Here is a 26,813-nt window from a genome sequence, read left to right as displayed (position 1 = left end):
AAAAAAAGGTTTGTTTTTTGTTTGTGTTTTTTTAATCATCATATTCAGTTTAACATCAATTTTACGTGCTGACATGTGTTGGACAGCTTTTAGAAATTGATTTCCAAATTGACCTACCCCTAGCCAGATATTTATTTATCCGTTTTTCTCTTAAATACATCCTTATCATTTGTTCCCATGTTTCCCCGGGTGTTGCTGTTATCTTAACTGTTTTACATCTACTAACCCAAGAATTCTCATCCATTCTTTTAATGTGTCTAAACCAACAAAGTCTACTCTTCTGCACACATCTACCGATACTATCTGAATTTAAGCCTCCTCTTAGATCATCAGATCTAAGCTTATCTTTAAGACTTTCATTACCTTTTCATATCATTCTCATAATTTCTCTTTATATAAGTCATATCTTCAGCCATCACGGTCAGGGTTCACTTTCTTACATCATCATACTTCGTACACATGCCTGATAAGACTCTTTCCTTGGTCAATAGCGGTAACGCTCTGCTGGTTAGTAATGGCCTTATTTCACCCATCTCTAACCATCACACTAGCATCTGCTCCACCCTGTGCTCCAATGTTATTACCAAGGTAACAAAACTTGTAGACAGCATCAATAATTTTGCTATCCAGATATACTTTCTCATCCATTTCCATTGTCAAAGACTTCTTACACACAAACTGGTTATCCTCTCCCAAACTACCAGTAATTCCACTGCACTTCTTGCAAACCCAATGCTTACAATTTCCAAATGGTTCCGACCGTATTGACTTAACTCTCCGTCAAACTTAGTCTGTAACGCTGAGAGGAGAACCCTGGTAACTGGGCAAATCTAGGTCTCCTTATCACCTGCCTAGACCTGCATCCAGGGAGTCAATTCCAGCTTCAAACTCTATAGCCATCGCAGATGCTGCAGTGCACCAGACTAGATGCAAAATGCCATCATCTTATGAGATAGAAGGTAGTTATCAATGCTTCCAAGTACCACAAATACTAGTTTATTTCTGTTCCTTGAGTGGTGTTCATACCTAAGTATGCCCATTTTCATCTTTGCCTAACTTCTACAATTTTCTCGCTATTAAGAAAAAAAATATTTGTTAAATATTTGTGGAAAAAATATGCTACTTAGTATTTACATGAGAGAGAAAGTAACTATGATGAATATTTATATATTGATTTTAGTGGCAAAAAATATTAGAAATTATGTTTTTTTAAGAAAAAAAATGATTCACTTTGAATTAATGTTGAATAACCTTTGTCTACATTTGCAAATTATCAAAATAAAAGATCACTTCGTTTTAAAAATATATTTATGTAATATTCTTTTTGCGTTATTAGGTCATGTTAATTTCTTCAAATTTATAGAACCAATATAAAAAATTCCTTCAGACTTACGTGAGATTCGAATTCGGGTATTGTTATCGTAAAAACTAGCGCCTTAGTAATGTGCACTCTGCCTAAACAGACAAACTCCAAACAACCATAAAGTCTTTAATAATATATAAATTAGTGATGAGAAGATTCCAATACAATTAAAAATTCTCTTCTAAATTATCGATTTCGATTTTTTTTTACATGGAGGTCACCACTTATCAAGGCCCGGAAGATACTCGGGGATAAGGGTTATTGCGTGTACAGTAATCAATGGGATAGTATCGTAGTAATCGTTAGTATTGGAGATTTGATAAAATGTCTTAAGGGGGCGGTTTGTCAGGAATTTGTTTATGTCGGACTTGAAGACATCCAAGTTGTAGTCAGGTGGGAAACAGGCAAACAGAAGAGAGTTCCACTTTTTGATTTTGTTTAGAATTTCTAAATATTTAGCTATAGATTTTTTTTTTAATTTTCAGATTACCATCAAATCCCATGTAATATCCCTACTTATATATAAAAAGTACTTTGCGTGTGTGAGTTCATTCCCTATGAACTCCAAAACAGCTTGGTCGATTATTTAAAAATTTCACATAAATGTACTTCATGGTGTCTAGGACGGCTCTTAGATCGGTTTAGTATCGGAATGCTTCCGATAAGTATCGAAGCTCGATAATCAAAAAAATCCGATTAAAGAAGGAAGTTTAATTTTGACCAAAGTTAGCACTTTATACAGTTTAATATCACAATTGCATTTGAGAAGTTTTATCACTGCACAAGCAGAAAGGCCCAGGATATAAAATCAGCAGTAAGTTCTTTGATAAGACAGGAGCAAATTTGAAATGAATGTTTTGGTTTACAGGATAATTGAACCATAATACTTAACTTTTACACTTTAATTCAAGCCATTATATTAGGTTGGTGCAAAAATAATGTCGTTTTTATACATATATATATATATATATATATATATATATATATATTAGTTGAACGTCAAAAAACATTTTTGCACCAACCTAATATAAAATAATTTTATAAAATCAACAGTATATTCTCTACACTGTATTGTGGACTAATTCAGTGCGTGGGGGCATATAAATCTTCCTCCCAATATACTGTGATGGCTTTCCAACTAGAGCAGGCAATCAATCGATCTGATTGAAAAATGGCCAATTTCACAGATTTTAATGACTATAAAAGTATGGGAGGATAGAACATTTGTTCATCCTTATTCAATCCCAGGCAACGTTGTGTCTTCCTGCTAGTGTGTATATATTTTTGCAAATAAAGCAATTATGGAGAATAGTGATCTATAAATTTTAGTTTTACTGGTATTTTAAAATTAATAAATATTAATCATTTTATCATTAGTACTAGCAATGTTAAATTTGGAAAAAAAAAAACAAAACAAAACAAAAGAATCGTTTTTAGCATTGAAACTTTTGTGTACCCAATTCTGATTTATTGTCCCAATACTAATAAGTCATTGTTAATTAAAATCTTCTGGTTTGTATTACTGTACACATAGATTCAAAAAAGTTGTCAAAAAACAAATATATAACAAATAAATGTTATCAAAGGCGAGTTAAGTTACTTTTCTACATATGTTCTTAGTGTTTTTATTTAATATAACATGTTTATCCAGCTCGAAAAACATACAGTGTTTACCGATGTATTGGAAAGTTAAAAATGGTGGCCGACTCTCTTTGACATGGTAAGTTTGGGAAAATGAGTCAAAAATAAAAAACTAGACAAAATACTGTTAAAAACCCATCGAATATGTCATGGTAACATATATTGAGTGAGTTTCTAACAGTATTTTGTCTAGTTTTTATTTTTAACTCCTTTTCCCAAACTTAGCGTGTCAAAGAGAGAGTCAGCCAATATTTTTAACTTTCCAATACATCGGTAAACACTGTATGTTTTTCGAGCTGAATAAACATGTTACATTAAATAAAAACACTAAAAACATATCCAGTTAGGTAGAAAAGTAACTGATCTTACCTTTGATGACATGTATTTGGTTTTGGACAACTTTTTTGAATCTATGTGTACAGTAATACAAACCCAAATCTTCAAATTGAACTTCACTATCATTGTATATTCTTTAAATTGGTTAACATTATGCCAAAAAAACTTTATTTGATGCTTTCAAGTTTGTGTAGATTTCTTTAGATTATCCTGCAAGTTGGAGGACTTGCAAACCAGATTTCTTGTTAACTATGTTCCATTGTTTTCTATACACTTGCAGATTTTTTGTAATGACCTTTATTCAATATATCAATGCATCTTCGTTTCATGCAGACATTGTCAAGCATTTAATGTTCTGATATTAAAATTCTGCTTCAATTGATGACATTTGACATTTTCTCAAGAGGCAGAAGCTGTTAAGTTTGTTGGTGCCACCACAACAGAACAATCATTCAATTGTTTTAACGAGATTTCCCAGTGTGAGTGAGGAGAGTTAGAGAAAATAATAATGATACAAATTGTAAAAATTATCTCCATATATAATATTTTGATTGCAGAAATTCCTCTCTGGACCAAAGTACTGTAGGTTTGCAACAACAGATGCCACATAAAAATTTATGATGTCTATACTATAAACCATTATCTTATGTAACTTTAGAATGCCATTTTAGACACATTTAGTCATTATAATAAAATCCTACATTTCATCCTCGGAGCAACACCATCACAATCATCTTTAGAGGAAGTAGTTCCTCAGAGGTATTGCAAGTTGCATTAGTATGATGCCTGAAATTATGCATTTATAACCTGACAGTTTCATTTCCCTGTTGAAGATATTGACAGTGGAAGATTCTAAAAAAGTAACCAGTCATGGATGTGCATCAGAAGCAGAAATGCTTTATTGGATTCCTCCATGCAGAAAAAATTGAGCTAATAAATATTTACCAGCACCTGCAAAATTGAGCTAATAAATATTTACCAGCACCTTACAAAGCCGATGCAACTGATGACAACACAGGAGATGGGTTCGATTTTAGAGTGGTGACGAAGATACAAGATGAGTGACAAAGTGCGTTCCAGACTTTTACAACAAAGGCATTAAAAGAGTCTGGCAAAAGTGCATTAAGAATAGTGGTTACTTTGTAGAAAAATTAATTTTGGAGCACAAAAGATCACTCGTTTTAATTCCTATCTTTGTAACTCTTTAATGTTTTAGTTTTGAAGTTAAAAAAAAATAGGAAGCCTTACTTTTGGAATGATCCCATAGATATAATTTATTCATAAGCTCCTATTGACTAGCCCAGTCCCATACAAGGGTAGAGTTAGATACATTGTCGGTTTTAGATGTAGAGAAAATCTAGCCCCTCAAAAAATGGGCTCTTTGAATTGGGACAAAAATAAAAAAAAACAATGCCTTAGTTTAGAAGGTTTTCTCATTCACTAACTAAAAACTGAAAAGATGAAGTGTAGTATCACAAAATATACACTTTGCTCCTAGCTAAAACTCCAAGGAGTAAGAACAAGTTACTTATAAGCTGAGCAAGCATGAATAATAATTTTTAAAAATATTGAAAGAAAAAAGAAAAAAAAATTGTACATTTGTCTATATATAAAACTCAAGAAAATGTTTATTAATAAAACAATTAATTTTCCTGAGATGAGATTATGAGGTTGGAAGGTTTGAGATAACAATGTAAAATCTGTACATAATGTAAATTAAAAATTGACGATATCTTAATATTAATAAAAATAGATTGTATCCATCTAAAGGTGACCAAGATGAATACAATAATATAACTGATGCAAAAAAATGTTAAAAACCTAAAGTCAAATTTTCATTTTTTTTTTTTTTTTTTTTTTTAAATTCTTACTTTTCATTTAACCTTTGGAAAACTAAGTAGTTTCCATTTAGAAGACAAATGAAGTTTCTAAAGTTATTAACTTCAAATTTTTATTTTAAAAACATGAATTTACTTTGGGCATCACTTGCACCAAGAAACTGGAATCATAGGGAGATATCAATCATACCAGTTATTATAAGTGCTACAGGGTTTATGAAGAAGAATCTGAAGTCCTACATAACTAATATTTCTGGTGAACAAAGTGCAAGAGAAATCCAGACAATTGCACTTAAGGGAACAACGAGGATACTAAAAAGAGCTCTCGGTTGGTTTCAATAAAAAGCAGGGGAATGTTGGCAACTGGTTTGGCTGCCCCATACCCAGCATTACAATTTTCAAAGAAAGAAAAAAATCGACCATAGGTTATATAGTAGGATAAACTAGACTTTCCAGCATCGTTATGGGTAACTTCATTGAAGAAGGCAACACTAATATGCTATTGGCTATGAAAAAAAGAACAGGAAAAAATGGTACCAGTTAAAATCCTGAAAATAAAAGGAGAACAGAGTTCACTGATCTGGTCAGCTCTTTTCTCTGATGACTAAAGATGAGTATTGCAGGAAGACCCAGTATGGAATTAAACTTACATTTTCTGCAAACTGATAATTAGCAATTATTTTGATATATCACAAAGTCACTACAAAACTGAAAGTGTAAACTTTCTGCTGAATATACATTATGTAAAGGTAAATGTTTAGAGTTAATTTACATTATAGTAAAAGTCTGGATCTTGCTTGTCACTGAGCACACTGGATAATGTCACAAAAAAGGTTAGCGAGAAGAGTAGTGGGAGGAGATAAATAAATTAAATAATTAAAAGAGGGAGAGAAAAGGGCAGATATAGAAAGGGGAGAGATAGAGGGAGTAAGATGGAGGAGGCAAGATAGGAGAGGATGAGGAGCAGAGTGAGTAGTGAAAGGAGGCAAATAAATTAAATAATTACAAGAGGAAGTGAAAGGGACTAATATAGAGAGGGAAGATAGAGGGAAATAGAGAGGAGGAAGGGGAGCAGAGCGAGCGGAGGAAGGGGAGCAGAGCAAGAGGAGGAAGGGGAGCAGAACGAGATGTAGAAGGGGCAAATAAATAATTTTAAAAAGTGGAGGGAGTGAAGATAGAGGAGGGAGAGGATATTTAAAAGGGAAGTGAACCAAGTGAGATACAGAAAGAAATGAGGGAGATAAAAGAGGAGAATGATATAGAGAGAGGGGAAGAGAGGATATAGAGAAAACGGAAACATGGAGATGGATGGAAAGATAAGTAGATAAAAATGATTATTATCAAGAAATGCGAGGTCTACTTAATGATATATATAAAAATACTAATGCAACGATTATATAAAATGCTAACTACATAATTATTAAGCACAACAAGGAAAAAGAAAGCCGACACAGGAGGTAAGGGGAAGGGGTACAAAATGCGGATGAAGGATGACAAGGAACAGGGCTGCTGGGTAGTGAGTGCTGAACACTCGCCTGCCTTTGGTAAAAAGTGGCAGCATCCATTCGCCTCATCTTGTCAAAGACAAAATCCTGCCATCCGATAGCAGCTCTCTGGTGGATATACTCTTCTATTTCTTCACTGTAAAGGCCGTACGCACCACACTCCACCTAAATGTAGACGGCACAACAAATAAGATACACATTACAACAAGAGGTGCAGAGTGTGTGCACATGTGTGAGTGTTGCTTTCCCTAACCAGTGTACGAGAAATACTTCAACAGATATAGAAGAAAATAAAACAAAAAAATACTTATCTATTTAAAACATGAACATTTTAAGAAAATGTGTTAAGCATCCTTCCCTTCAATTCAGATGTTTTTTTTCTCTTTAAAGAAAATTTTATTTGGATATGTTAAATATAAACTGTTTCTTTTTGTCTTCTGCTTTTTGTTTACCAAATCTTGCCAATGCACACTAAGGAAAAGTTCATTTTTATTAATATTTCCAGTTTAATTTTAAAACTCTACATTAAAAAAAAAAATCTTTATTTTAAAAATGCTTCTTTTTCAGAATGGTTATACTTTCAATAAAAGATGTTATAATCACAATTATTTTTTTAGTCTTTATTTTGACATTTTTTTTTTCATTCATTTTTATAAATATATTTTAAAAGTTTACATGAAAAATAGTCTTAAATATTTGGGAATAAGAATATATTTTTTAATCTTTAAACTGAAATGTTTTTTGTTTTTTTTAAATTTACATGAAAACTTTTTTTTTTTTTTAATTTAAAATTTAAGAATATATTTTTATAACAAGATATTTAAAAAAAAATAAAGCAAAGACTATATTTTATATAATTTTTTTAAGTATATTTTCAAAATAAAGACTATAAAGAAAATGAAAATCACCACCACCAAAATAGATCACTAGTATTGACATATAAAAATATTTCAAACAAAACAGCTTAGTTTTAAAATGTATAAATTACTGATTAGTTTTTGTAGAATATGGTGTGGACCTCTGGTAGTTAATGCAAAATTTTTGAAGGTCCACAGAAAATTGGAACATTATTTTCATTTTTATGAAGCTTCAGATTCCGATTTTTTTTTTTTTTTTCAAAGTTTACATGAAATTTTTTTTAAATTAAAAATATATTTTTATTACAAGATATTTAAAAACTATTTTAAAAGCAAAGACTATATTTTATGTACATTTTTAAAGTATATTTTCAAAGTAAAGACTAGTTTTTCGTGTAAAGATTTAAAATTTAACTGGAATTATATAAGTAATAATCAGAAGGGATTTTTCTCAGTATACACCGGAAAGACTTGCCAAGACTTCTGCTAGGCAGAAAACTAAAGTCAAAAAGAAACAATTTTATTTAACATAATCTTTTATTTTTATCAAATACAGATTACACAAAAATAAGATTACAAAAATATTTAATACAAATTGGAAACAGGTGCTCTATTTGTGACACCATCACTAGTAGATTGCACTACAAGGTCGACAGGATCCCTCCATCTGGTTTGATTTTTCAACAGTCATACTTTCCTAGAGATATTGCCTTCACTACAGCTGATAAATTCCATCCATCCCCTATATTTAAACCTTCCAGAATATCAGAGGAAGACTAACAGATGCTACATCTTGTCCAAGGGTGACCTTAAACTGTGCAAGGCAGGGGGTGTTCATCTCCCTGAGGTATTATATGTACTCACTTATCTGAATACATACAGCACCGGGGATTCCTAAATGGTCACCCATCTTGTACTGGCCAGGCTCAAAGTTGTTTAACTTCGGAGATTTAACGTATGTCAATTGCTATTAATATACACACACACATCTCTATAATGATATACATGTGTATATAGTTATGTATTTGTATGTACAAAATTCACTAAACTTTCATACTAAATTTTTGAACACAACTGCTAGGTATAAGAGGTTATAATGTGGGTTATATTTTTTTTTTAATTTATGCAAAAGGGTTAAAGAAAAGGGGATGAAAGCCCTTCATGTAAATTCACATCTGATTTTTATAAAATTTTAGCAATAGGTATTAAACATTAATCTTTACTATTACTTTAGGTGTGAATTTTTTCCTCATAGGTTCCGAAATGACTGAGCTTATCTTTTGCAAATTTCAAGCTAATTTATATTTCAAGCAGTGTTCTTTGTACAGAAATTGATCCGATAACTATAGAAAATTTAAAAAATCCGATCTTAAAAATAGTCTTTCTCTCTAATAAATAAATAAAAAAAATTTTTATAGGGGAATATTTAACGTTACACCGACAAGGGAGATAATAAAATTCCAGCAAATCATTTCTTCTTAATAAAACAGATTTATAATAATCTGTAGATATAGCTTAGTGGTAGAGCATTCGACTACAGACCCCCCCCCATTCAAGCCCAAGTGTACCTCACCATTTTAATTTTTTCTTATTAATAAGTTCAATTTACAATAAAATAAGAGGTACCATTTAAAAATCGACAAAAATCATTTCTTCGTTTGCATATTTTAAAATTAAACATTAATCAGAAGTGACTTTTCCAGGGCTTTCATCGTCAAGCCCAAATATCAGCTGACATGATATTGTAAATAAACACAGACGGAATTTGATGAACAACATTATGATTAAGCTTTTTTTTTGCGAATTAGTACACCAGGGAAATTATTCCTTGTAGATTCTATAATAGTATTATTATACACAATCTGCATAAATTAAAATATCATGTTTAAGCAAATTGTATGGCTGGGCAATGCCGAGCTCCAACTAGTTAATATATATTCTACAAATTTCATGTTTTTTTTGTTGTTTTTTTTTTAAATAATTAAAAAAGTTTTTTTAAGGGAGGCATAATAGTGATAATTTGTATTAAATTTGTATCCGTACTCATTAGGAGGGCTAGGACAACAGCATACTCTTTTCACTGCCTAGTGTGTATCTGTTGATATCTTATATGCTTTTATATAGAGTGATGTGGTTCTCGGTTGATTAACTGTGTCAGATATATACTCGAGAGTCAAAACAATGATAATAATATTCTGTTGTCATAGTCCTAGTTATTAGATATCAATTAAACAAGATTTCTTGAATTTCAATTTCTTAAGACACTAGAAAGGCTTTAAGACTTAAATTTTTAGACATTTTCAAGAATCAAAATTATGTAATGAATTTTGATCAAAATTGGAATAAGGATTCTAAACATAAGGTTTAGTATCATTATATTTTCATAAGAAGACATAAAAGTAGTGCAAAACTGTTCTATGAATTAATGTTACCCGTTCATGGGACAGGTATATCTTGAGTAGATATATAAATTCACTTTACTAGTGAAATATGTATATATTATATATTAAAAAATCAAAACTAAACAGACTCTACTGAGAGTATCAAAACTTAAAATAACTTTTAGGTCAAATTATAAATAAAATAGCATGAAATTAAAACACAAAACTAGTTTGTCTTTCAATGGTAATAAAAAAACGTGACTCAGAAACAAAAAATGTTTACTCTTTCAGATTCAATTTAGCTATATTAAAATACAATAGCATTCAAAAACATGATTTTTCTTTTTTGTAAAGTATGTTAAATAATCAGGTTAAAAACGTAAATTGATTTATCAAATGAACGTAAATTTCTAGTCTTAAAAATGTTTTAAACTTTTTAACGATTCAGTGTTTGTTAAAGTTTTAATACTAAAAATTTAATAGCTAGCAGCATAAATCTTGGGTGGGTTGAACCAGCTTTCCCTGAAGGAGGAAGTGTCTAGGGAATATCAAATTCACAAGTAGTCCCCAGTCACATGTATATCCCCATTAGGGAAGATGACGTTAGTTCTTGCAGGGAGGTGTCAACATGCTCCTACATTGCCTGGTATTCCCAAATGGTTACTCATCTGGTACTTACCAGGTTCAATGTTGCTTAACTTCAGTGATCTAACAAGAATTATATATTTAACAGGATTATCTATAATATAAATCTCAATTGTCGGCTTGTGTGAATGTATGTATGTCTGTATGTATGCATGTCAAAAATTTTCGACAGACACGATAGATTCTGATGAAATCGGTATTGTTTTGGAGCTCGATGTCTTGGATGATAAATATTGAAAAATTGGCCCCAAACATTAATTCCTTTACCCTCAACTGGCCAGTTTTCTACAAGGAGAGGTCGGTTTTTGCTTCGCCATTTTTACAAGTCATTGTATCGGTCGGATTGACTGCGCTTAATTTCAACGTTTGGAACTTTCAGTCGGGTGATGGAGACATCGGCTAAGACGTCACGTTTTTTTTTTTTTTAAAACCTTTTCATTCTCCTTCGTGTTACATGTTCGAGCCTACCTGTCTGCTACCACTTTTTTATTGTTTTTTTTTTACACCTCTGCTTACTGTTGTTTTGACCCCCCCCCCCCCCCCCCCCCGGTTATTTACTACACCACCTACATACACCCCGGGCACCCCTGCTACTGTTGTTTTGATGCCCTCTTCCCCAGGGACCCGGGTTCCTTACTATATCACCTAAATACCCGGGCAACACCAGCTAGTCTATTATAAAAAAAACATAAAATAACTTTAACCTACCTTTGGTTGTGTTCTCATGGGAGATCTTTCACTGAATTTAGCTGGAACAGGGCTGGTTCCCTTTGGTGATGATAGACCAGTGTACGGCGTGCCATCAATAAGGGGAGGTGATTGCATTTCTGAAAATGGAACAAGAGAAAAGAAGCGATATGACATAATTTAACTTTACACCAAGGTTTCCCAACCTAGAGTCATGACAAATTTCAGGGGCAGCCCCATAGTAAAATTTGGAAATTTATAGGGTACAATACATTACCTTTCCAAGGTCTTAGTTAAGTCAGGTTTTAACCAAGTCTCTCAGCTTTTATCAAAAACTTACAACTGCTTGGAAATTGTCAGGACACTGTAGAGTCACTGCTTATCAAAGCTTAGAGGCCACTCAAGGATAAGGGTTAATGGGTGTCAGGTGAGATAACTGATGATGCTGGAAATTGGACAAGTTAATTTATTTTAGAGGATATCTCATAAAAAACTTGTTTAGATTAGAATTGCAAATGACAATGTTATAATTATGTGAGAAGCAGCTCTGTTGTATTGTGTTCCACAGATGATCAGTTTCAGGGGAAAAAAAGTTCTGTTCATGAAATTTTCGTTTAGTTTTAGGAACAGATAGAGAATAAGGAAAATTGTTATTAGTGGTTGTAGCTAGTCAGGAGTTTGCTGTGACTGCCTTGCAGAGGGGACAATAAAGTGAAGCTCAGTTGAGCATCTGTTATGGTTTTAGTAATTATGGATTCTAGTATTGAGAAACTTCCTCCAAAATTCTACCCATGAAATTATTATCAAAAATTTTAACTTCGATTATACTTAATACAAATAAACTTTACTCTATGCCTGACTTGTGTCATATGTCCTTGCAGAGAATTTTTTTTTATTTGTAGAATTAGTAATCTCTTGAATTTGCTTGACAATGAAGACAAAACCAGGCTCTTCATTGACTCCAACACTAATCCTAAATCTGGGGTGATGGTCAAGAATGTTGGAACTGGGATGGAGACCCTAAATCCAGCTTCATCTCATAAGAAATGTATAACGATCATGCCATGATTGAGTGGATGTGCAGCTATAAACTGCTAAAAAGAAACCTATAATTTGTACTGCATGAGAAAATTGGTATTGATGAAATTATTAATGCCTTGGGTGGTTTAGCTATGTACAGTATGCATCAATTCTATAATGCATCTGGGTACCCTGGCCACAAGACATTGCCTGGTATTGTTCACCCCCCGAGTCAGACACTGGCAGCATTCTAAATATTAAAACCAGATGAAAAATGTACATCTACTAAATATACATGGCTACCAGAGTTTTAACAAAAGATAAATTCTTAAAATTTACAAGTTTCTTAAAATAGTACTTCTTTCAAGGTTAATTACATTAGTACTATCATAAATTATAAGACAACTAAATAGAAAAAAAAAAAAAACCCAGAAGGATAGTGTATGCAAGCGAGACTGTTTTAAATGAATTAACCCAATTAACATATTTACCATTTCCACATATTTCTATAAACAGACGAAATAGTCAAACTGTCGTATTTCACAGACTCTAAACAGAAATATAAAAAAATTCACACAAGAGCTGAAATAAACAATTACATCTAAGAAACTAAGACAAAATATTATTGAAATAATATTTAGATGCAAGTCTGTAAAGTATGTTAACTTTCCACATGAGATTAAAAATTAACCTATTAGGTTCTACTGTCCTATAAATAAGATACCAGATAATTTATTTTTAAAATCTATAAGATAATATATGATAGTACAGCTTTTACTGCATAATTACTCTGAAGAAATGTTAAAATTCATCAATATTCATTAAATTCTCTCAGAGAGTTGATAGAACCTTAAAAATTGTTGTGAAATTTGCTAAAGTTCTATTTGTTTGCTGATGTATGAACTTGTATAAATGAGCCTTACAATAATAAGCCATTAACTTGTTGCCAAAAGTGCAACGTAACTCTTTGTGTGAATTGCTTTGCTCCTTACCATAATGTGTAAATTTTATCTTAAATGTATGACCTCTTGATTTCTAAAATATATCACATACACCCAATATCATATTTATAGGACAGTCAATATTTCACTCCCTGAATAAAATAAATGTTTCCTTTCAGTTTCTGTATTCCAACCTATTTTTAATCTTACTATTAAGTTGGAACTTTATGTAAGAAAAATTAGATACCCTGAGACTTAAACAGAATTGATCATCCAAGTAAAAGTCATGAGGGTTATATGTCCCGCTAGTGATGTCACAATGACAAAAAGCTATTAATCCTACATGGCAGGCAAAATATTTTTTTGTCACATAATCATCAAAGAGAATAGTCAAGTTCGATTAGCTGCTTCCTACTCCAGCCCCCAGGAGAGGAGGTAGGGGTCATTTTATATGTGTACTGCCAAGAATAAATTAAAAGCCCAGAGATTGTTCAAATACAAGAATTTTACACTGTTCCTTTTTTTTTTTTTTAAACATTTATGAGAGACGCTAATAAGTCTACTAGGATGAAAACGACATATGACCATTGCGGCTACAGAAATAGAATCAGCAAATTCTGTTGACAAAGTAAATGTACAGTGTCAGGATTGAACAACACTCCAGCTACGTTACATTCTCCTGATTATCAGCAACATTTAAGAATCTAAACTGTCTAGGTTGCATTATTTACAATTCAATGCAGATACATAAGTCACAGGTACCAAAGTGTTGAGAATAGGTTCTGCAATATGAGATAAAGCCAGGCTGAAAAGGACTCCTCTAAAGCCTTGTCAAAGCATACAAAAAAATTGCTACAGAAATATTAATAAGAAAAAACGTATGGTAAGGAAAATGGTACGGTAAGAAAAATGGTACGGTAAGAAAAATGGTACGGTAAGAAAAATGTTAAAGAAAAAAATGTCAAGGTAAAAAAGTTGAATGAATAAGTTTTAGACTCAATAATTTGTTAAAAGTCGTGTGAAAAAAAAAAACAAAAAAAAACTAACTATCCAAAGAATGTAGCAGATTAACTTCCTCACCACAAATTAGTGGTTTTAATGTGTTCTCTGAGAAAAAAAAAATCTCACACTACAGGATGTGGTTTCTAAAGATCAGGTAAAATGTTCATCCTAGAATGTCAATGATGAATGATAAAGTTATAATTATAATGTTGCCATGTTTCATCTATTGGACGTTATGAGTTTATAGTGTGATGCAAATGAATAATGAAGAAATTAGAAAGCAGATTGCTTTAAAAATCTAAATACTCCATAAAACATGAATACAAGATAGTTTTCCAATAAGACAATATTCCAACACACATGGCAAATACAACAAAACTGTGATTAGTCCCAAACCTTTCTCTACGGTGTTTGAAGCAGATCACTCACCAAATCTTTATATAGAACCGGAAGGTGCATATTAAAGACAAATTCGTTATGAGAATATATGAGAATAGCGACTGTGGTGACAAACAATGAAACAACATTGATGTTGTGGTACACCATAAACAACAGAGTTTGCTGATAAAGGAAAAGGTTTTTCCCAAAAATTATTTTCCATAAAAATAGAGCATGCACTTTGGTAGATATATTTTATTAATTTTATGATTTGCATGAATGTTGAAATTAAAGAACAACTGCAATCAATTTTATGAAAAGAATCAAATTTTTTACGGGGGGGGGGGGGGGGACACCAAAATTGTATGCTATATTATCTCTGGCAGATAAAGTGAAATAAATGATTGGAACAGTAAAAGAGTGATGAGAAGAAAAGTTTTTACTTATGAGAGCAAACAAAATAAAAATCAATTGAAGTGTATATTTATAAAAATTTAAATTGCACATAAATTTTTTTCCACAACGACTTAAGATGTAATAAATCTTAAATCAAGTAATATTTTAAATTTGAATAATAATAAAAAAAAGTTATAATCCAGTTAAAATAATGCAATTTTGCTCATATACATTAGCAGATTTGATAAATCAGAGATAGTTGAAAACATTTTTTCTTAATTTTCACAAAAAAAAAAAAAAAGATGCAGCCAAACATTAAAAAAATATCTAAGAAACCAGATAAATAAAGATCTGGCCAGGGATGGGTTAATTTCTAAAAGCCGTCCAGCACATGCTAGCATGTAAAGTGATGAGGATAACGAAAAAGGATGAAGAAGGCGAAGATGAAGAAAAAAAGAATGGATCAGTGTCTGGATTATTAAATGTAGAACAGTTGAGGTAGTAGGCTGAGTTGACAATGAAAGGCAAAGGAAAATATGGGAGGAAGGGATAAAGATGAATTCAGAGAAAAAATAGGATAAATAAAACTAGTTATAAATGGGTTAGTTTAGAAATCAATCTCTACAAGCTGTTCAACAGATGTAAAACTGGGGTTGAATATGAAGAGGAGAAAGAGTCAGGTAATGAATTTCAAGTGTTTTGTGTGTGCATGTGTTTATTTTGTTTGAATATGTGGAATGTTAGTGATACAGAATGCAAGTGATGGATACAATGGATTTACACATGGAGGCAACATTAAATGCTCAATTTGCATTGTGATATAAATCGTACAACAACGTGTTTAATAATAATAAAAAAAATACAGCAATGCTCACATTCAATTGATATCTATATTCAATTTAAGAATGCCTGAAAAGCTGACCATACAAGCTAATGCAAGCCAGAGCTGAATGTCATAACTAGCAGAAAGTAACAAGCTTCGTAATGCCTACTTCAAGCCTAGAAATGATTAGTGCAAGCCTATAAAGCAATAATTTATGGCTGGTCTATATATGACGTGATCTAAAAAAGCCATCCACGGAATCATTAATAAATAATATAATTAATAAAATAAAGCAATATTTTCTTCAAGCCAACCACATTTGGTACAAATAAATTTCAGTCTATGTCTGACTAATCCATTAAGTCATGAATGTACGACAAGCTCCGTTTTTTATTTATTTATTTTTATTATTATTGCTGCTGCTGCTCAGGGAGAAGCACACCTGGATGCAATATGAAAAAAAAAAAAAAATTGTCAATGACTCAGATATGCTTCTCTTAGAATTTCTGATTTTGGCTCTTCAGTTCAGCAATAATCTGAGGATTGTTTTAATAAACATTTGTTTTAAAAGAATTTCATAGATAAAAATTGTGGAAGATGTCTTTTTTTGTTTTGTGTTATTTTTTGTTAGTCCCCCGACAAAAGGGGGGGGGGGTAGACCTGTAAATTCACCCTTGTCCGTTCGTCTGTCCACACTTTTCTCAATAACTATGAGTTGGAATTTTTTGAAATTTTGCACAAACATTAAATATGATACGAGTAAAAAAAGTAACAGAAGGGATTTTCCAGGAAAACTCTGAGTGCTGAACTCAAATTAAAATATGTTATGGCCTTGGGGACTTTTGGGGCTAAATGGGGGGAAATGATGGACTTAGGCATTTCCTTTTTTTGCATGGTGTAGAACTCAAATTTACATATGTTAAGGCCTAAAACTGTACCGTTTTCACCAGGATTTGACGTCCCCTGGGGACGTTTGAGGCTAAATGGTGGGAATGGGGGGCTGAACTTAGTCATTTTTTATGCCTCGTTCACTGTGCACTCATGAGGCACCATGTATGCTTCACTTTTTTTTAATATGAAAATTGCTCCAGACAAGACATTCACTTGATGCAAGAAACTAACAAGAATAAAAAACAAATTATTACAAAAACTAGAGATGACTTTTGATCTAAATCTTGAAAATACCAACTTATAACTAAGAAGAAAACAGCAGGAAGAGAAGTTACAGTTTTTGGAAAGAATCTACTGGAATAGGAAAGCTGTATTACAGTGAGGTATCAAAACAGCAAATTGATGGCGACCACTAGACCAACAAGTCAAACGACCTGAAACAAAGGAAGCAGGGAATAGATTAGACAATTCTGAAGAACACGTATACTAAAAAGGACTGAGACTAGCAACATCACATCTGTGAGAGAGAGTTTATAGAGAAGAAGAAAAGATAGGGCCAATCTAATTACAGATATAAGAACCCTTAAATAATTCACCAGCATAAATATGACAACAGTTTAAGGAGTGTGAAGCCCATTTAGAATCTTCTATTGATGAGATGATCACCAAAGTATCCCCCATATCACTGAATGGTGATATCACAGATTTGAACATTCATGATTGAAAATTGGTGGACGAGTCAGTCATAGACTGAAGTTTACTTATATCAAACACGATATTGTGAACTTTATTAACTATTCCATAGATGGCATTGTTTTTTAGGTTAGTCTGTACTACTAAAACTCTGCGAATGTTTGTTACTGCACTATTTTGCTTGTCAACGTGCACACTTTATCTGTAGTTGTATAGGGAAATTTGATTTAAAAAAAATAATAATAATGATAATAATCTTAATTTCAAAGCACATGCATCAAGAAGATATCCTACTTTTGCAGTCAAATCTAAAAATATATACATACAGTATACATAAAAATATATACATACAGTATACATAAAAATATATACATATAGTATACATAAAAATAACTAATTAGTTTTATTTGCTTTATTTTTGAAGGTAGCAAAACTCCAGTATGCCCACCCATCCCTAAAACACACTCATAGACTCCAAACACTACAGGACAGATTTTTATAAAATGGAGGACAAAGATAGAGGACAACGTTGTAAAGAGTGTAATAAGTGATGTTTAATTCATTTTTGTAGTGAAATAATCGGAGGAAAGAGCAACAATCCAACAAAAATAAATCCATATAAAAGTGACCTCGTCTGTGTGTGAGGAACGGTATCTATCAACCTCCTATGTCAATTTTTGGTCTAAAGACTTGAAACTTGATATATAGATTTCAATTTGGTTTTTAGTCATAAGGTGTCAAAATTGGAGAAAAAAAAGAAAAAAAAAAAATTGGAACTTGTTAGACATAAGTCATCTAAATGTGTATCTCCTCCACATGTGCAAATATACATTTATATCTTTAACGACTTTATTTTTCAAATGTTTTTGTATGTGTATGAATTTAGTTCAAATGATAGCAAATATGACTGAAGAGCTATATTTTTGGGGTTTGACTCAAGCTGATGGCACCCAAATAATTTTTTTTAATTTTTGAAATCATTATTAATTGATAGAGAATAGGCTCTATAGTAATAAATATGAAATCTGCACGATTAAAATATATTTAAATGTATTTTATGACCATGTAACACCAGGCGGCCTGCTAGTATACACTGATAAAAGATAGTCCTTATCAAAATCTTTATATGGAACATGAAGGTGCATATTAAAAACACATTTTTTATGAGAATATATGAGAACATATACTGTGGTGGCAAACAATGAAACAACATTAATGTTGTGGTACACCATAAACAACAGAGTTTGCCAAAAATTATTTTCCATGAAAACAGAACATGCACTGTTGTAATTTTTTTTTTTTTATTAATCTTATGGTTTGCATGTTATAATAGTGATATTTAGTCCACTGTTGCATATTTGTGTACTTTTTTTTTTTTTTAATAAAGTAGGTTTTCAACACAGTTGCATTATGAGTGGGAGTAAGTATGTGAAACTATCATCAGCAACATCTCCACTCTTTTGATGACCTTATGCCTAATTTGTATAAAATTAAAAGTGTACTTTGATATGATTTTGCAAATAAATAATTGAAAGTATTCAACAGTTACATTTTTAGGTAGGAGTATGTGAGAGTATGATAAACAATATCCCCACTCAATTAATGGCCTTGTGTCTAATTCGTGTAAAAGTGTATTTTGATATATTTTGCAAGTAAATAATTGGAAGTATAGCATTTGCTATGATAATACATTTCATCTCTCTGTCCTCAGTCATTGGAGGAGCAATTTTTGTAAACTGTGGCAATATTTTATTTTTTTTGTTCTAATGTAAAGAGTCCCCTTGTAGATATTATCCTGCACCCAAACCTGGACAACACTAGATAATCCAGTTAATTGTCTAAAATTGTGTTTTAGTCAATATAAGAGTTGCTCTTGAATAATGTTACTTCAAGAAAACTTTTTTCGTACAGTTTTTGCAATGATATACATTCACATTAGACCTTCTACATAATCACACTGATGTTTGCTCAGAGATGTACGACAATCTCCTTTCACACTGAGTTCTGCAGTCCAAAAAGTGCTGCCTCAGAATTCTGTGAATGAATATGTATCACCATCACATTTTCGGAGTTCTGTATTGACTAACTATTGTGATAAGTTTTATGCATTCCCTAATTAGCTTAGAAGCTTCTGTCTATTGCTAATGGTTTTAATATTTAATAAATAATTTTTTTTTACTTTAAAAATAATTTTTTTAAATTATCAATTTAATAATACGGCCTAATCACGTTGACACCAGTTCTCGCCAGATCACTGAAGTTAAGCAACATTGAGCCTGGCCAGTACCAGATGGGTGACCATTTGGAAAGGCAAGGCGCTGTATTTATCGCAAGGTAAAATACCAGGTTGAGAAACTAGCACAGTCCATCCTTCTTTCGAGGGTAGATGGGTCTCTCTTAAGCTGTGGTAGGCAACACATCTAGTGATGGTGTCACGATAAAAAATACCCTTGATAGCCCTGGTGAAGCATCAAGTATTCAGCTATGGACAAGATTTGAATTACACTAAAAACTTGTGTGGTGAGTTCAATCTCGGCTGCGGCTGCATGTTATGTGGTTTTTAATGGTTTTATGATCATCTATATATATAAAAGGTGAAATGCCCATGCGCATTTTTGTATGTCCAAAAAGGGCTTTTTCGGTGGGAGGGGGGAGTTCGCGACTACGTTACATTTACTTCAAAGTTTCCTTATACTTCCTAGATTATAATATCTTCGATTCAAAAACGGATGTCATCTCTACATTTATTTTGATTGACTTTTAAAAAAAATCCCTAGTTCCGTGTTTGTCTTTTTTCGTATAAATAAAGCGAAACTGACTGAAGCAAATGCAACTCCCTGGTCTTCTGGCAGAGACATCCAGAAAGGCAATCAGCTTTGATAAATGTGGGGAAATCTTTCATATCAGACAATTGATATTCATTTGGATACTGCTAGAGATGCCCCTTTTTTGGGGGAGCTGGTTTCCCCCCAACATCATTGGGAAACAAATAAATAAAACGGCAGAAAGCCAGACGTTCATTTCTGCACCTGCGTGAATTCATTCACTTCTGCAAGTCAATCTTTTTATTGACATCGCTAAATTTGAACGCTTTTCACTTCCTTTGGCATCACAGCGTAGCCGTAAGATGTCAGTTTTTCTTTCACTTTATTTTCCGCCTTCGAGTCTGCCTTCCTACTACTCCTTTTTTTTTTCTTTTATGCTCAACACACACCTCCAAACACCCGGACAACGCCAGGTACCCCTGCTAGTAGCTTAATAAAGGAAAGAAAGAAAAAAATATATATTATTCTGAGTATATCTGTATTTGATATTCCAAAATCCAAGAATAAAATTACCAACATTAAAACTTACACCTGTTGCCCTGTGTAAACAATTTGTTTTTATGTAACTGAATAGTGTATGCATATAATACTGAGAGAGAAAGACGAAAGAATTTTAGAATATGTATAAATAAAAACAAAAAAGAAAAAGAACTACTTTCAACATCGTAATTTAACACATTAGAAATAATGGAGGATGAGGAGCATTTGGATGTTATTCTGTTAAAACAAAAATGTTTTAAAAATAGAATACATCTGCACTTTACAAAATAGCACCAAAACTATGGTGCTTCTATATTGAATGAGCAAAATTCGAAATATTAAATTTCAAGTAAAACAAATGGTGTCTACATAATTATCATGTCACAAATAGTAACATATCCAAAAATTACAGAAAATTATAAGGTAGAAAAATAATTATTAATGAAAAACAGTTTCCGATAAAATTTATATGGGTAATAAAGTTTATCTGACATTTTGAATTACGTTTGTCATGTCAAGTAAGCAACAAAACTCAATTATCTCCCTTGTCAACTTATCTTTTTCATAAGCATAATATAGTGATTTTGCTTCCATTCACAAATTTCTTTTTTCATTAATAATTATTTTTCTAACTTCTTGTTTTTCGTAATTTTTGGATATGTTGCTATTTGCACATGACAATGATGTAAGTACTATTTGTTTTCCTTGAAATTCAATATTTTGTTTCATTCGTTCAATATAGAAGTACTGGAAACATATCCCTACTATTTTTACGTTTGCAATTTATTAATGAAATATAAACCTGAATAATAATGATCATGCAACTGTTAAACTACGCATCTCATTAACCATTATCCTCAAGTGTTTATATATAAAACATTAAGAAAGTGTTTAGCAGAGTTTTTTTTTTTTTTTTTTAATCAGAAAATATTATGGGCACCAGCATTTGCAATTAGTTTCTCAAACCACCTGGCAACTGCATCAACTGATTTTATAAGTAACATTTTTTTTCTGTTACCATTTATCAACATTTAAAAAAAACAGTAAAACAAACTCTTTAGTATAAGGGTTAATGAGATGAATAGATTCACAGTTAAATGATAATGAATACTATGAGAGGATTTAAATCCTATGTAAATCCTACTGCAGTAGACAAACGCAGAAGAAAATAACGATCAAAACTATTCAAATGTTCATTTTTAATGTTCATTGATATCAGCTAATTGCATATTTTAAATTAGGCACATGGTCATTGAAAAAGAAAAAAAAGGAAAACAAAAATGTTTTATTCATAAAAAAAACTTAGCCTTGATTACAAAAACTGAAATATCTACATGGTTTTCTCAAAAACTTATTTGTTTCTTAAGTTGAAATGAATTCTCAAGTTGTCCCACATGAAAATTTGTTTTTTTTTAAAGAAATATCTGGCATATTATAAAGCATCAGCTCTTTTACTACTGTTGTCGTTGCAATCGTGTCTATCTTGGTCAAGTTGAACTTACTTCTCTAGTCTGCATGGCACTCTTGAGCAAGGTCATATGAGATGGCTAGCCAATCGTTATTCCACCATTGAAAGTGGAATACCTGTGGACCTGAAAATTCAGCCAAGTCCTCCTTGATATGTGTTGTCCATGTCCCCAACTGTCCATTGATACACTTATACCACCCATATAGAAAAGATTACATTGTGAATTGATTTTCCCACTGGACGATGAATTACACACACAAACCAATGAAGATGTCATTGCAATAAGACAGACAGAAGAGTTTTTGATTAAGATGTTAACAGAACACATTAGTCAGGACATGGTCGACAAGATTCCATACTATAGCATTATTCTATATTATTTACTAACACCACCATTTTAGAAAAACTTAGTTTAGCACTGTAGCAGTGTTACCTAATGAGGGCCGTGTTCATTAATGTAGGACAAATGAATAATTAGAAAGGAAAAAAAAAGGTTGGATTTAGCCTTGCAACTCCCACTTCCCTTATTTTGTCCTTAATTCCTCCTATTCCATGAGCAATGTTTCTGACAAAGGAGGAAGAATTGCTGTTTTCTTGGTCAGAATAACACTTACTGTTTACTAGTTTTTGACTTTGAAGCTATATTATTTTTAGCTAGTAACATCAAGTGGCTTCATGCTTTGTCTGAAGCAATTTCCATGTAAAAAGAAAAAAAAAAAATTACTTGACTAATTCAGGAACAGAAGAGAGTTTGAATGTTTATGAGATAGTTCCTTCGGGTGTTTTCAGGCTCTCTCGACAAGGGTTTGCCAAGGCATTCTGACAAAGTAAACCCTGACCGAACATTAATAAAAAAATAAGTTTTAAAGATCAAATGAGATCCCATTAGCATCACTATACACTGATCCATATGACTAAAGTAATGATGCACCTTGTCCTAGCAACAGCAAACTGGATACTCCACCAGACCAGCTCAATTCTGGTCTTGAAATCTGGCATCACCAAGCAAAGACCAAAAGAAAAATAAGCGTTAATATAAGAAATTATTTTTTTCTCAATGTAAGTGTTGGGGAAATTTGAATCGGAAGTTTAAAAACAATACAATGCAGAATTTTTATTTAAAATGTAAATAAATTTAAATAATTTAAAACCAACAACTAAGTTTCAATGATATAACATCATCTTCAGACATAGAAACAGTTCATGTTTTCTTTTTCATTTTCCTTCCTCATGGCAAGTATAATCTGTATGATGTTTAAGGGTGATTTTTTCCCCCTCTGAATGTTTTAATCAAGAGGACTGCAGTGGCTCACTTGAAACAAATTCGAGATTTTTTTCTTCAATGTGAGTATTGCGTGAATTTGAATTAGAATTTGTAAGCTTAAGAAACTTTAATATAATTTGTCGATTGAGAAAACTATTATTCTTAACTGTTTACTTAATTAAGGTTCAGGAAGTAGAGAAGATCCTTAAATGAGCACTTGGATATATATGAACATATTCCAAAAGTAATGTCTCACATTTTTTTTTTTTATTCAACTCTAAATGGATCAAAGGGAATTGCAAACTGCATTGTTATGATGACTGAATTTATGCATTTATGGCTTGAAAGTTTCGTCTCTTTGTAGTAAATATTAACAGTGTGAGATGCTAAAACAGCAACTTCTACCATGGATGTGTGCCTGAAGCAGAGATGCGTCCTTGAATTCCTGGCAAAAATGCACTGAGACTGATAGTGACTATGTAGAAAAACAAATTCTGAAGCACAAAGCACAAAAGATTGCTCGTTTTAATGATACCACCCCCATCTTCAACTTTTTGAGATAAAAAAAAACAAACAAATTGACTTTACTTTTCAAACAACCATCGTATGACAAAGTGCACTCCAGACGTACCAATGCACAGCCATCGTTCATTGCTGACAAAAGGGCATCAAGAATGGTGGTGATTATGTAGAAAAATACATTTCGGAGCACAAAAGGTCAGTTGTTTTAATGATACCACTCCCTTCTTAGTAGCTCTTCAACTTTTTGAGTTCAAAAAAAAAAAAAAAAAGGTAATCTTTACTTTTGAAACAGCCCTTGTATATCACTCAAAGAAATCAAGTGATAACCCCAAGATCTGAGTACTACATAAACTTTAAAAAAAAAAAAAAAAAAAAAAAGTCAAATATATGTCATTTTATAATCTAATCTTTATTTACAATGGAAAACCTTCAAAATCTCGCTTTTTTCCCCCCTTGACTATTAGATTTTATCAATTTCTTTCTGCCTCCTACTACTCACATATGAATTAACCATCAGAAATGTTTCACGGAGGTTTACACTTATTAGTTATCACTAAATCATTGTACGATATGCCATCAACTTTTGATTACCACATACCATTCAGTTAACAAAACACTTTGAAAAAAATTACATTGTTTTTAAAATGTTACTTCTTTACAGATTACAATTTCAAAAAGATTTATTATTTTTGTCTTAAGTTTTGTTGCAATATTTTTACAGATACATTTCATTTGGTATGTGAAACATGAGTCAGAGGTTAGATGTACAATAAAAAAGTTAGGCTACATGCTAAATGTTTATTAACTCATGCAAAGCACAACATGCCTTTGTTAGTGCATTTTAAGTCATTGGTTATGATAAGGCAATAATTTATTTCAAAATGGAGATTGTCGTTTTTTTCTAAAATAGAGCACAGTCTTTACATATAAATGTATATTAGTGTTATTTTTTTTGGTGAGACAGCAAGATAAAATAGTGGTTGTAAAACCAATGTAGCTGTTATCTTTATTATTATTAATCAATACCACTCCAATAATAAAGAAATCATTAGAATTAGAAAAGAAAAAGGTTGAATTTAGCCTCATAACTCCTGCTTGTCCTTTAATTCTCACATCCCATGAGCAATATTTCTGACAAAGGAGGAAGAATTGCTGGGGTTTTTTGGGTTTTTTTTTTTTTTTTGTCAGAATCCATCTAAAACTTATTGTTTGTTAGTTTTTGACTTTGAAGTAGTATTATTACATTGGTTTTATGACCACTACCCTATCTTGCTTCTTCACCAAAAGTCATACTAAAATAATACATTCTGAAACCAATTAAAAAATGTGTGCATGTATATGCGTGTGTATGTTGCATGTGTGTTTGTGTGTGTGTTTCAAGTTTTATACACTTAGTTATTTAATGCGATTCTCGTAAAATACTTTAGGCACTATTAAAAATTTTTTTTTTTTAATCTGACAGATAATAACCAAAGAACATTAGATTTAAAAAATGAAATAATCTTCAGTTTTTTTAAGGCGGTAGTTCCAAACCTTTCCAATATGGCGCCATGATTACAGACAACATAAATTTGTATTGCGGCCATCTGAAAATTCAGAGTTTTCTAATAATTTGATTTCACATGATATGCAAGTATAACAAAAATGAAAAGATTGTTTTTGTAGCAACAATCTTCATGTTTTATGAAGCAAAACTATTAGTTTTCAAAATATGCTCATGAAAATTCTTCTGATTAGCTGGAAGAAAAAATGTGTTTTGTTCAGAGATGAAAGTATCACAAAAATTGATTGGTTTCTTCAAACTTGTGTTCCATTTTATTTCAATTTACTCAAATAGTTTTAAATTTAAACTAATCCTAAATCAAAAATTATGAATGCTGATAATATATGAAATCGTAGCTAGAAAATCACATAAATTGGAAGATGAATGGATATAGTTGGGAGAAATATACCTAACTTGACACACAAAGGCGACTAGTTCTACTTTTCAATAACCACTGCCTGTGTTGCATTCTCCGTGTTCAATATCAACACCTCTTCTCAAACAACACAATATGTTTCTGCTGTAAAATTAAATCCCTATGACAAGTCATCCTCAAAAGATGTCTACACTAGCTGGGTCATACTATTTATTATCAACCAGGAGAGTTTATCTTTGTAGTGATTGCCCTAGATCTCCTACAGAGTTGGAAAAAGCAATACATTGGACAAAGAAAAACTCAATTGATGACAGTTAAAGCTGACCCGGAACTCAACCTGGACCTCCATATGTATGGAGTTTATCATTGAAACAGTGAATAGATAGAGATCATCAAATCATTGGCTTTAAATTATAAGGCTTGGTCGGTCTCTACGAAGAACAAGGTAATGAGGATGGATAGATCCGGCTCAATCGACTCCAGGTGAAATGCTGTTTTAAGTACAAATAAATAAACGAGTGTTACGAGATTTAAGTTAATTGTTATGGAGTAAGCAAATCTACCCATTCCAGGAATAATGGACTTACTCAGAAACAATAAATATAATTACATGTAAACATTGTGGTAGTGACTTGCGCCATTTCACTTGGTGTCAGGTTGAGATCGCCAACACACATGCTGGTTGAGGTTCTTATTTTGAAAATCAGTCTGCCAAAAAACTTATTTCGATGGTCTTTTATCTGTCGAGCTGGAATATTTGTTTGGATAGTTTTAGGATGTCAACCCTTCTGTCTTTCAGGTAGAGTAAGTTTATGGCTGTCTGAGGCATCTTGACCAGGGAATGCTGATAGGGCTGTCTGAGCAATTTATAAAAGGTCAGTGCTCCTTCTTTAGGATAGCTGGCTTGACTCTGTCCACCTTTTGATCTTGTGTCATTA

The 26,813-nt window shown here is 31.9% G+C and overlaps 1 protein-coding gene across 11 annotated transcripts in view; it reads right to left on the bottom strand.

The window, feature by feature from the left end:
* LOC145292053 (WD repeat-containing protein 47-like) overlaps positions 1–26,813 on the bottom strand; it is a 201,240-nt gene that overhangs the window by 27,590 nt on the left and 146,837 nt on the right. For all 11 annotated transcript variants that reach the window (XM_080138091.1, XM_080138094.1, XM_080138089.1 and 8 more), the window contains one exon: positions 11,275–11,393. In XM_080138091.1, the coding sequence (XP_079994217.1) occupies positions 11,275–11,393 (119 nt within the window). The remainder of the gene's footprint in view (positions 1–11,274; positions 11,394–26,813) is intronic.

This window comes from Euprymna scolopes, chromosome 13, assembly GCF_053919585.1.
Source record: "Euprymna scolopes isolate OS-2025 chromosome 13, ASM5391958v1, whole genome shotgun sequence".
Lineage (NCBI taxonomy): Eukaryota > Metazoa > Mollusca > Cephalopoda > Sepiida > Sepiolidae > Euprymna > Euprymna scolopes.
This window is presented reverse-complemented; position numbering and strand designations above follow the sequence as displayed.